Genomic DNA, 10,916 nt, shown 5'->3' on the forward strand with positions numbered 1-10,916 from the left:
ATCCAATGAAGATAATAACACATATTGTAGCACTTTGGAAAGGTTGTAGTCTCAACTATGATTTGGCATATATTTTGTGGACTCCCAAAATGGGAGCTTTTTCGACTTAAGGGTCCAAACAATCAATAATTTTGATACAACTCCTCATGTTAAAATCAAGAAGGTAAAGACATGCAATCTTATGTTCACAATTCTTTCAAAATTATCATTCGACAACATCTCACTGTCAAAATATGTATATAAATATACAGAAAGCAGAGATGAAAACCTACTTTTTACGTAGTGAAATTTGACAAAGTAAAATACAGAGATGGGTATGCTTGTTTGAAATGACTTTACCTTCTAAATTTTACCCGACCCGAACTTGAAAATTAGGTTAAAAATGCCTACCTGTAGAAATTATTTCAGGCCAATCCGAAAATAGCCCCTAAACTCAACATAAGGCGTACAAAGGAAGTATACTTCAACAATTTTTAATAACATGGATACAAATGGGATATTTAAGTGCGTATTCATGGCAAAATTGAAGAGATAATCTCATTTGCCAAATCACATCCTTGCCTAAAGTTCGACGTAGCGCCTAAATACTACAATACAACTTCCCCACGATTTTTAGTACGTCCATATTACCCAAATACACCTGGTCCATATGTTAAAATCTATCAAATATTCACCTTGTTTAAAACTTATAGATTTAAAAATATATAAAAAGTAATATTATCCAATCACAAACATTCACATCACTTGTATTATTCATTTCTATATTCAACAAAAAGAAAATAAATTGTTTTTCGCACATGCATGAATAGTACAATGAAGACAAGGTACAGTAGCAAACAATTTTTTTCATGCAATATATGAATGTTATGAAATTCACTTCCAGAAGAAACCTATATATTTTATTAGTGTATAGGGTACTAGAACTAGCCGTAGAACAAAAGTTTAATGTTTTTATTTATTTAACAAAATAATGACAATTATTCTAAAACTCACCAAATTTCTATGCAAAAGCTAAACTCGTATAGCTTACATTTATAAGGCAAGTCTGTTTCGAACTGCGTCCAACTTTACGCGATTGTTGGAAAATGTATTTGGGAAAGTCCTACAAATTTCCACTGGTTTTGTAATTTACTGGCGTAAATATTAAAAAAATGGGAAGACAACGAGGACAAACCACTGTTGAAGTGAGAAATTTAGTGATTAAACATTACAAATACCATAAATCGCTAAGTGAGATATCTGAGATTGTTAATAGAAGCCGATCTACAGTTAAGTACATCATAAAACGGTTCTTAACAGATGGATGCATAGAGCCTCGCAAAAATTGCTGAAAAGGTTTTAGGAAAACACTAAGAAATATATTGCATAAGTCGAATTACAATGGAAGAAGAGCCAGACATAAACCACTAATCAGCAAGAGAAATCAAGACGTAAGATTGCGGTTAGCCTATAAGCACATATCAAAAGATTTTCCAATTTGGAAGAATGTGCTGTTCACGGACGAGAGTAAAATCAACCTTTTTTTTTTTTTTTAATAAATATTTTCTTTTATGTTGTGTATTTTCTCATTTTTTCTCTTTTGTATTAACACAAATGTTTGTTGATTTATTAAATGTGTAAATGTGTTGGTTCATTAGACAGATCTTATGTATGGTGAAAGGCAAATGAAGCACAAGACAATGATCCGAAACACAAGGCTTATAAATTGCGCTCATGGCTGTTATATGATTGTCCCAACGTGATGGATACACCAGCTTCAGACATAAACCCCATAGTGAATTTATGGAGCTATCTCAATGGAAAATCTGCGAAAAAATTAATTAAATCTCTTGATTTTCTTTCAAAAATATGATCTAAACAGTTTGATCTTTCAAAACCATGGCAAAACTGGCGAAAAAAATTTTGTTTTTCTTTTACAAAACAATAAATACATGCACAAAATAGGCAGAAGTCGGGTACACTTAGAAAAAAATTGTAATTCAGCCGATGACTTCAGCCAGTGAAAAAGGCGTTTTATGTATTTTCACCTTTATGTGTTCTCAACTTAAATGGCAACGGTCACCGAAATTATCTACACTTAGTTGTAGATCTAAGTGAATTAAATAGTTAAAGTTTAAAAAAATCGTAGAGATAATGATGGATAGGGACAATTACTTACAAGTCTTCGAATAAAGAGGTCTCAACAAGAAAACATCTTGAACCGTTTGCCCCATTATTGGCTTAAAATCTAAAGTAGATCGTATGAATATTTTGGGTAAAAACTTGAGAAAGATGGAGGTATACATATAATTTTTGGTTTGACCCAACGGGACAGACAGAATTCTAACAGATTAATATCAAATATCCTTGTTCATTGTAATTGGAATGCAGAAAAATAGTTCTTAAAATAATTAAATTTAATGCTTTCATGTCATTCCCCTGAATGTAAAGTTGTTAGCTGTGGGTCCAAATATCTCAAAACTTCAAGTAATCTCCAGAAAATCGTGGAAAAATCAACATCCCATCCAAATTGAAATCAAAATGCATATACAGGGTGAGATAAAAAACTGCAACAAAATAAAACGACATAATTTTTACATTTTTCTTTTAAATTTTATTGAATGAAAGCAAAAAATAGCATAAAATTTTAGAATAAATTTAGATTTGTTCGAATTGGTTACCTTTGGCACGAATTATAGCATTCAAACGGCCAATGGAACCGTGACACGCTGCCCGAATGTTGCTCTGCGGTATTTTGGCCCTTTACCGGTGAAACGCTTGCTTGAGGTGATCGACACTTTGGTATTTTTTAGTGGCAACCTTGCTTTCCAAAATACTCCAGACATAATAGTCCAAGGATTTGGAATCCGGAGATATTTGAGACCATTATGCACTGGAAATGAAGCGAGGAACCTCATTTTGTAACCGTGCTGAGTACGTTGGTGCTGAGTCCTTTTGGAATGTCCAACGTCTGCCTTCAAAATGTTTGCGAGCCCAAGGCTTTAATACACCCTCCAGAATATTTCCGATAATATTCGGCTTTTATTCTGATGCCACGGTCGATTAATACGAACGGAGAGCGACCATCGGCTATCATGGCGGCCCACACTGTCTCCATGGCCGGCGCTTGAGTTCTGATGGCCAACCGAAAGTACACATTTTCGGCTAACCTCTTTGGCAAGTAAACACGATCATTTTGCAAACTGCTGAACAACGAATGTTTTCTCATCGGAGAAAATCAACCATTTTCGGCCACTGCGACGCGGGTTTGGATTAAGTCGATTCTTTACTTTTCGAACCTTTTCAGCTAATTTAGCTGTTTTCTTCCGTCCACTTCCTTGACGTCGGGCTACGCTACCAGTATCACGGTAACGAGCGATAGTACGAGGCACAAAAGATTTATTCACGATAGCCACTCTAACGATAGCCACTTGTGGTTTTCCAGCCAAAAATAAAGAAATCACACTATCACGCTTGAATTCCATCACGAATTACTTTTTTCTCGAAAATTCTCACCAACGTCCTTTTGTAGGCTTGTAAACAATATAATGAGCTGTCACTCGAATAATTTTAACAGCTGTCGGACGAGTGGTTTATAAATGACAGCAGTCTGAAGTTGGTTGCAGTTTTTTCATCTAACCCTGTATATAATAAAGTATTCAACATTTTGCATTTTTTATAAACATGAAATATACTTCAATGTTACCTAATGCGGTGTCACTGTTCCTTAACCACAAAAAAAGTTTCCTCACCACTGCCGTTGGCCTTTTTAAGTATACCAGCGAAATTTCTATAATTAGGCAAATTTTCACCAAATATGTTCACATTGCCCTACAGTAAAATTTTATATTAAAAAAGTGTATACCGATTGTATAAGAAATAAAATTAAATCACAAAACGTCATATAGAATTTGACAATAGTATTGCTATAGAGTCAAATCAGTTGCTGTAATAATTATACCTTGGTTCCGTCCACAGGAGGGAAAAGTTTACGGAACAGAAATTCGAGTTTTGGGGAAAAATAGTTAACTTAAATGTCACATATTCTTCGTCTCCCTCTCCCAAAAACATAGTTTTTATTTTTACAAATTTTACGCGTGTGAATAGGGCTAAGGGAGTCATGCCTTATTTTGATTATACCGATCGTTGTACAATAAGTCGATGTTTCTTTTGACATGTCATTGGATGTGAATACCCCTTATTTTAAATACAACGAAAACCGTATATTGACCTTCACTTGACATTCAGCCGTTGATTTTTGCACTTTTGGGGGTAGTCAGGTCCTGTTTTGTATCCAACGAAGTCGTAATCAATCATTTCCAATCGCTTCTCGGATATTACATAGACTATTTAAAATGGCTTTGAACAAATTGAGTATTGAAAATTTGGACTTGGCTGGTAAAAGGGTTTTGATGAGGTAGTGCTAAATTACTTACAATTATTGAATAGAATAATGCAAAAATATGTATTTTTTCAGAGTGGACTTTAATGTCCCTATTAAGGAAGGTAAGATCACCAGCAATCAACGTATCGTCGCTGCCTTGGACAGTGTGAAATATGCATTCTCTAAAAATGCTAAAGCTGTTATTATGATGTCTCATTTGGGACGTCCTGATGGAAACAAGAACCCAAAATATACCATGGCACCCGTTGCCGAGGAATTGAAGAAGTTGCTCGGCAAGGATGTTACATTCCTTAATGACTGTGTGGGACCTGAAGTTGAGGAAAAGTGCAAAAATCCTCCAGAGGGTAGCGTTATCCTGTTGGAGAATGTACGTTTCTATGTGGAAGAGGAAGGCAAGGGTGTAGATGCCACCGGCGCCAAGGTTAAAGCTGATCCAGCTAAAGTTAAGGCTTTCCGTGAAAGTTTGGCCAAGCTCGGTGACGTCTATGTTAATGATGCATTCGGCACTGCCCATCGCGCCCACAGCTCTATGATGGGCGAAGGTTTCGAAAAACGTGCCGCCGGTCTATTGCTGAATAAGGAGTTGAAATACTTCTCACAAGCCTTGGACAATCCACCTCGTCCTTTCTTGGCCATTCTTGGCGGTGCCAAGGTTGCCGACAAAATTCAACTGATTGAAAATTTGTTGGATAAAGTCAATGAAATGATTATCGGTGGCGGTATGGCATTTACCTTCTTGAAAGTATTAAACAATATGAAAATTGGTTCCTCATTGTTCGACGAGGAGGGATCTAAAATTGTACAAAACCTGGTTGATAAAGCAAAGAAGAACAATGTGCAACTTCATTTGCCAGTAGATTTTGTGTGTGGCGATAAATTCGCTGAAGATGCTGCCGTTAGCGAGGCCACCGTTGAAAGTGGCATTCCCGATGGACACATGGGTTTGGATGTTGGACCTAAAACAAGAGCTGCCTTTGCTGAACCAATTGCCAGAGCCAAGATCATTGTATGGAACGGTCCCCCAGGCGTCTTTGAATTCCCCAATTTCGCAAACGGCACAAAAGCTGTAATGGATGCTGTTGTGGCTGCCACTAAGAATGGATGTGTATCAATCATTGGTGGTGGTGATACTGCCTCTTGCTGCGCTAAGTGGAACACCGAATCTCAAGTTTCACATGTTTCTACTGGCGGTGGTGCATCATTGGAGTTGTTGGAGGGCAAGACATTGCCAGGTGTTGCTGCTTTGAGTAATGCTTAAACCCATCAATTTGGTTTATACAATTGATCGAAAGTAGAAAAAAGCGCATAGTTGAGCACATATGAAAATGGAAATACAATACGTTGTGGTTGGCGGCATATTGCCCCGATTGTCGTGACATCGCTGAATCCCACGTATATATACATATAAGCTAATATATGAAACATACATTACTAGTTGTTGATTGAATGTTTAAATATACAGAAAAAAGAAAAACATACACACATCTGTATACAATAATATTGTCTCTGGGATCGTCATTTTTATTAAAGACTAGAGTTTATTTCTTGATGAAGTTATCGTTCATAGACGAAGACGTTCGCTGAATGTTGTTCAAGTTGGCCCTCAAACGAGAACCTACAGATGTCTGATTAGCGATAGCTTTTTTAACTTCCTTGTTGAGGAAATCTTTATCGAATTCCCGGCTCTTGTTCTGCTCTTCTTCGCGAGCATAGTCTTCTCGATGTTTTCGAACGGCATGTGTTCTTTCCTCTTCGCGCCATTCTGCATTCACCATCATTTCTCTTAATCGTTCTTGTTTTTCTTTCTCTGTCAAACGTCCAGAGGGGCGTTGGTTGTTAGAAGCAGCGGATGATGGCTCGGGGGATATTTTTCTGTACATTTTGGGGGAAGTAGACCTTGAGCGACGTGGGGATTTCCGCGATCTATTCGTCAAACGGGAATCCTTATTGTTTCTGGGTGACCTAGATCGCGAACGATCTTTGTGAGCTCTACTACGGTTTGATTTGTCATTTGAGCGCGAACGAGACCTGTGGGTTCGTTTATTAAGAGTGGGGGTTCTATCTCTACGTTTACTACGTGGTGATGTTGATCTATATTCTCTTTTATTTCTGTTGCGATTTGTATTGTGTACAGAATTAGATCTACTTCTTCTGCTAACCTTTTTTGAATTGCGATTTCTCGATGTGGACCTAGATCTTCTATAGAACTTTTCAACTGATCTTGAACGGGATCGGCCTTTATTGAAATATCGATTTTTATTTGATGTATTAATTGGTGAACGATGACGATCTTCACTTGACTCGTGCCTGTTATTCTTACGATTGTGATATTCTGTATTGTGCTTATGATTCCGTTTTTTATTCCCTTCATATTTTAAACTATCGTCGTCATCACTACTACTACTCTCTTTCCGCTTTTTCTTCTTCTTTGATTTGACTGCTTTATCTAATTCTTGAGAAATTTTCTCATATTTTGAATCCAAAATTTTATCTAAATTCATTCCTTTCTCAAGAAAATCTTTTCCATCGAGTAAACCAACTTTAAGCTTTTTAGCTAATTTGCTATCAATGTCAGAGTCACTGTCGCCATTTGACTCATTGTCCGACGAACTAGAACTACTTGAAGATTTACTTCTTTTCTTGTGCTTCTTTTTGGACTTTTTACTCTTCTTAGATTTTTTGGACTTTTTTGCCTCTTTCCTTAATTTTTCATCAGTTTTTAAGATTTTGTGCAACTCTTTCAATTTGACAGGGTTCTCTAGTATTTTCCTTCTAGTTTCCATTTCGCGTTGTTTGATCAACATCAATGGATCTTCCATGAATTTGCGCTGTAGATCAACTTGTTCGGTGCTTTGGACATTTTTGTAAGCTCTAATAGAGAAGGGAACACACTCATGTTCCACATGGTTCAATGGTTGCTTTACACCCACAAGATTGTTTTTCTCCTTTTGCTGTTCCTCCGCTTGAAGTACCTCAAATGACTTATCAATCTTACGACCCAGAAGGTATTCTTCTCTATTGACAAGCTCGTGGGTGCCTAAAGAGAATGCATTCTTAGCAAAATATACATAAATCACAAAATATGAATTATGAATTTACTTTTGTACATCCAGTCCAATTTTTTGTCTGCTTCGTGTCTACCTGATAATACACCACTTTCCCGGCCAGCTCTTTTTAAGTCTTCCATTTCACGTTCCTGTTGTATTTCTTTTCTCAAATCGTTTAGTTTCTTCTCTTCCAGGGCTTTCGCTTGTTCCGCTTTCCATACCTGTTCCTGATTCTTTAATGTGTGTGGGTGCCATGACTTTTTGGAATTCTACAAAATAGGGATAGAACTAATTATTTAATAGAGTTACACTCCAAGAGAACCTACCAAATCACCTCCTCCCATGATTAACTGTCAACAATGAAGAGCGAATTATGAGAGCGTTGGAAACAAAAATGAAAAACGTCCCAACGAAACGAATGTGAAGGCCACAAAGGAATACCCGATAAAAAAATAAACGAAAGCAAAAACTCGGGGTACTCTGTTGTTTACGAATGAGACAAAATTGAACATCTTCACTAAATAGCGCGGAACTAGTTGCTACTATAGTTTGCCGAACTCGACTATGGACTTGGGCGAAAACCGAGTACTCATAGTCGACTGTTCGACTTATGCTATGTTCTCATTGCAATTTCAGTCACGTTGTTCGCTCTCAAACATGGTAGAAGAATACAGGTAGATGCATCAAAGCTTAGGAGCATTGATATGTCAATGTTTCTTCAAAAATAAGAAGATTTGTATATGTTTTTTTATACGACGCCAATCGGAGGTTGTTATGACATGCATTATTTAACAACTTTGACAAATTTGAATAATTTTTCATTCAAAAACGTCAATTCCAAAATTGGTTTGACAGTTTATTGTCCCAGCAGATGTATCGATGCCAAGAATACAGGTATCTTCTACCATGGCTCTCAAAATAAGATACACGAATACACACGAATACGTTCATACGACACGATTCGTAATTCATAGTAACAAAATTCATTTTTCAAAAAAAAAAAAAAATGTTGATTTTTATTGGAATTTGAACGAAAGTAAATGAAGCTAATTAATAATAGTTGTGTTCCAGAACCTGCAAATTAGTACTAAATAGCACTAATTCTGCTACAACGCGTTCCCGTACTCCAAAAACTAGCAAAACTTGCAGCTCTCTCGAGAAAAAAATGGCGCTGAGTGGTGCACATTTCTGCTTGTTTTAGCTACATGAATTTGGCCGAGCAGAAATGTGCATATTGTAAATTTGACATTAGTTGTGTTCCAGTACTTTTTTAGTAGTAAAACTAGCAGAAGAGAGAACAGTTCGAAATGTCATTCTCATTTAGGTTTGCTCAAAAAATAAGGGAACGGAAAATTAGCAGAAATGCGATAAAATGTCAAAATTCAAAATTCCAAAAGTAAACAATCTAAATCGGACTGGTGAAACCTTACTGAAAAGAGCGCCAACATTTAAAAAATGAGTATTGAAGACGATAGGTTAAAATTAATAATTTATAATAATAATTAATAATCTGATTCCTCATTCAGCCAGTCCTCTTCACTGCTGGAATCATCCAAAAGTGAATACATCAGTTGCTCCATATTTTCTCTTTTTGTTTTTTGCACGACAAATATTAGTTTTTCCTTTAGTTTTCAAGTTGATCATTTTCTTTATTGAAATGTATCAATACATTTTTCAACCTTGTTAGCCCTGCCAATTAAATGTCAAATTTACAATATGCACATTTCTGCTCGGCCAAATTCATGTAGCTAAAACAAGCAGAAATGTGCACCACTCAGCGCCATTTTTTTCTCGAGAGAGCTGCAAGTTTTGCTAGTTTTTGGAGTACGGGAACGCGTTGTAGCAGAATTAGTGCTAATTAGTACTAATTTGCAGGTTCTGGAACACAACTATTTAATTGGCAGGGCTAACAAGGTTGAAAAATGTATTGATACATTTCAATAAAGAAAATGATCAACTTGAAAACTAAAGGAAAAACTAATATTTGTCGTGCAAAAAACAAAAAGAGAAAATATGGAGCAACTGATGTATTCACTTTTGGATGATTCCAGCAGTGAAGAGGACTGGCTGAATGAGGAATCAGATTATTAATTATTATTATAAATTATTAATTTTAACTTATCGTCTTCAATACTCATTTTTTAAATGTTGGCGCTCTTTTCAGTAAGGTTTCACCAGTCCGATTTAGGCTGTTTACTTTTGGAATTTTGACATTTTATCGCATTTCTGCTAATTTTCCGTTCCCTTATTTTTTGAGCAAACCTAAATGAGAATGACATTTCGAACTGTTCTCTCTTCTGCTAGTTTTACTACTAAAATAGTACTGGAACACAACTAATAATAGACGAAATTATTGTTTTTCCCCAAAGATTTATTTTATTTTTTATATAACAATTTTCATTCATATTTAGTCAATAATTTGTGCATCGACCAACAAATTTTTGGTCTGTTCCAAAACTGCAAGAATGTAAAGTTTTTACAACGATAACCGATGTTCCCTTTATGATAACGAAGAAAATTGCAATAATAGTAGATTCTTGCAGGTACTAGTATGTGTCTCTCTTCAATTGAATTGTGATAGAACTAAGAAGGTAAAGTCATGCAATCATTTACTCACACTTTTTTAAACTACGTTGTCAAGGGTCAACATCTGTTTGTCAAAATCTATATTCAAAAATCCATCGTATATACACAAAACCAGAGATTGGTACTGTTTTTTAGGAAGTGAAGTTTGACAAGGTAAATTACAGAAAATTCATAGCTGGGAATGAATTGAATTGTAAAATAGGCAAATACAAAAATATATTATAAATCATGACTAAAGGGTGTAAATAATAATACAATTGCTCTCTTCCAGAACTCACAGCCGCTGTGAGTTGCCGAGCTGTATCGTTTACAAACGAATCGCCGGGAAACGTTTGCAAAGATTTGCTGTACGAGATGATGACTGGTACATTAGGAGTTGTTATTTTTAATATTGATTTTTGTACATTTTTACATTGTATGATGGCCAATAAATTAGTATGTACATTATTTGTATTGAGTTAATATATAGGGAAACGTTTGCAATGTGTATTATACTGTTTCGTTTCCAATGTTGCGTCATCCAGCCGAGTACATTTCAGTTTTATTTTTGTTTCCGCTCATCTACGCAAACAGTACAAAATAAGAAACAAGTCCCGTTATGTTAATAACGGGTCTGTTTCGTTTCGTTTGCAAACGTTTCCAATAGTTTATTTTTATTCGCTGGGTAGAAGCATGGTACAATAAAGAGAAGGTAGGTCAACTTTGAAAAAATTGCAAGTATAGGGGTCTACCTGTTTGGCTTGTAATGTCAGAAATAGTATCAAAACAATAACAAAATCAATCAACTTGTTGCATTTATTTTGAATAAATAATTGAAAACCGCGAAAACTGAATGAAAGTTCAACACTTCTTTTCAAAACCAGGTTTTATATATCTTTAAAGGATTATTTCGCTACAAA

The 10,916-nt window shown here is 35.7% G+C and overlaps 2 protein-coding genes across 2 annotated transcripts; one reads left to right on the plus strand and one right to left on the minus strand.

Moving 5' to 3' along the window:
• The first annotated feature begins 4,210 nt into the window (after window positions 1-4,210).
• On the plus strand, window positions 4,211-5,862 carry LOC101899728 (phosphoglycerate kinase). Its single transcript, XM_005175838.4, has 2 exons — window positions 4,211-4,396; window positions 4,457-5,862. The coding sequence occupies exons 1-2, from the start codon at window positions 4,335-4,337 to the stop codon at window positions 5,640-5,642; spliced, it is 1,248 nt and encodes a 415-aa protein (XP_005175895.1). The 5' UTR covers window positions 4,211-4,334; the 3' UTR covers window positions 5,643-5,862.
• A 12-nt stretch (window positions 5,863-5,874) lies between these two features.
• On the minus strand, window positions 5,875-7,912 carry LOC101899566 (pre-mRNA-splicing factor CWC25 homolog). Its single transcript, XM_005175837.4, has 3 exons — window positions 7,758-7,912; window positions 7,484-7,700; window positions 5,875-7,421 (listed from the first exon to the last, which is right to left on the minus strand). Exons 1-3 carry the CDS (start codon window positions 7,773-7,775, stop codon window positions 5,923-5,925), a joined length of 1,734 nt encoding a protein of 577 aa, XP_005175894.1. The 5' UTR covers window positions 7,776-7,912; the 3' UTR covers window positions 5,875-5,922.
• Window positions 7,913-10,916: the final 3,004 nt, after the last annotated feature.

The sequence above is a fragment of the Musca domestica genome, unplaced genomic scaffold, assembly GCF_030504385.1.
Source record: "Musca domestica strain aabys unplaced genomic scaffold, Musca_domestica.polishedcontigs.V.1.1 11, whole genome shotgun sequence".
Lineage (NCBI taxonomy): Eukaryota > Metazoa > Arthropoda > Insecta > Diptera > Muscidae > Musca > Musca domestica.

Bases quoted from the DNA above. Each gene is read 5' to 3' on its own strand.
- LOC101899728 (XM_005175838.4), top strand. From the start codon at position 4,335: ATGGCTTTGAACAAATTGAGTATTGAAAATTTGGACTTGGCTGGTAAA. The intron at 4,397-4,456 runs GTAGTGCTAAAT...GTATTTTTTCAG, and splicing joins GGTAAAAGGGTTTTGATGAG to AGTGGACTTTAATGTCCCTA.
- LOC101899566 (XM_005175837.4), bottom strand. The intron at 7,422-7,483 runs GTAAATTCATAA...CATTCTCTTTAG, and splicing joins ATTGGACTGGATGTACAAAA to GCACCCACGAGCTTGTCAAT.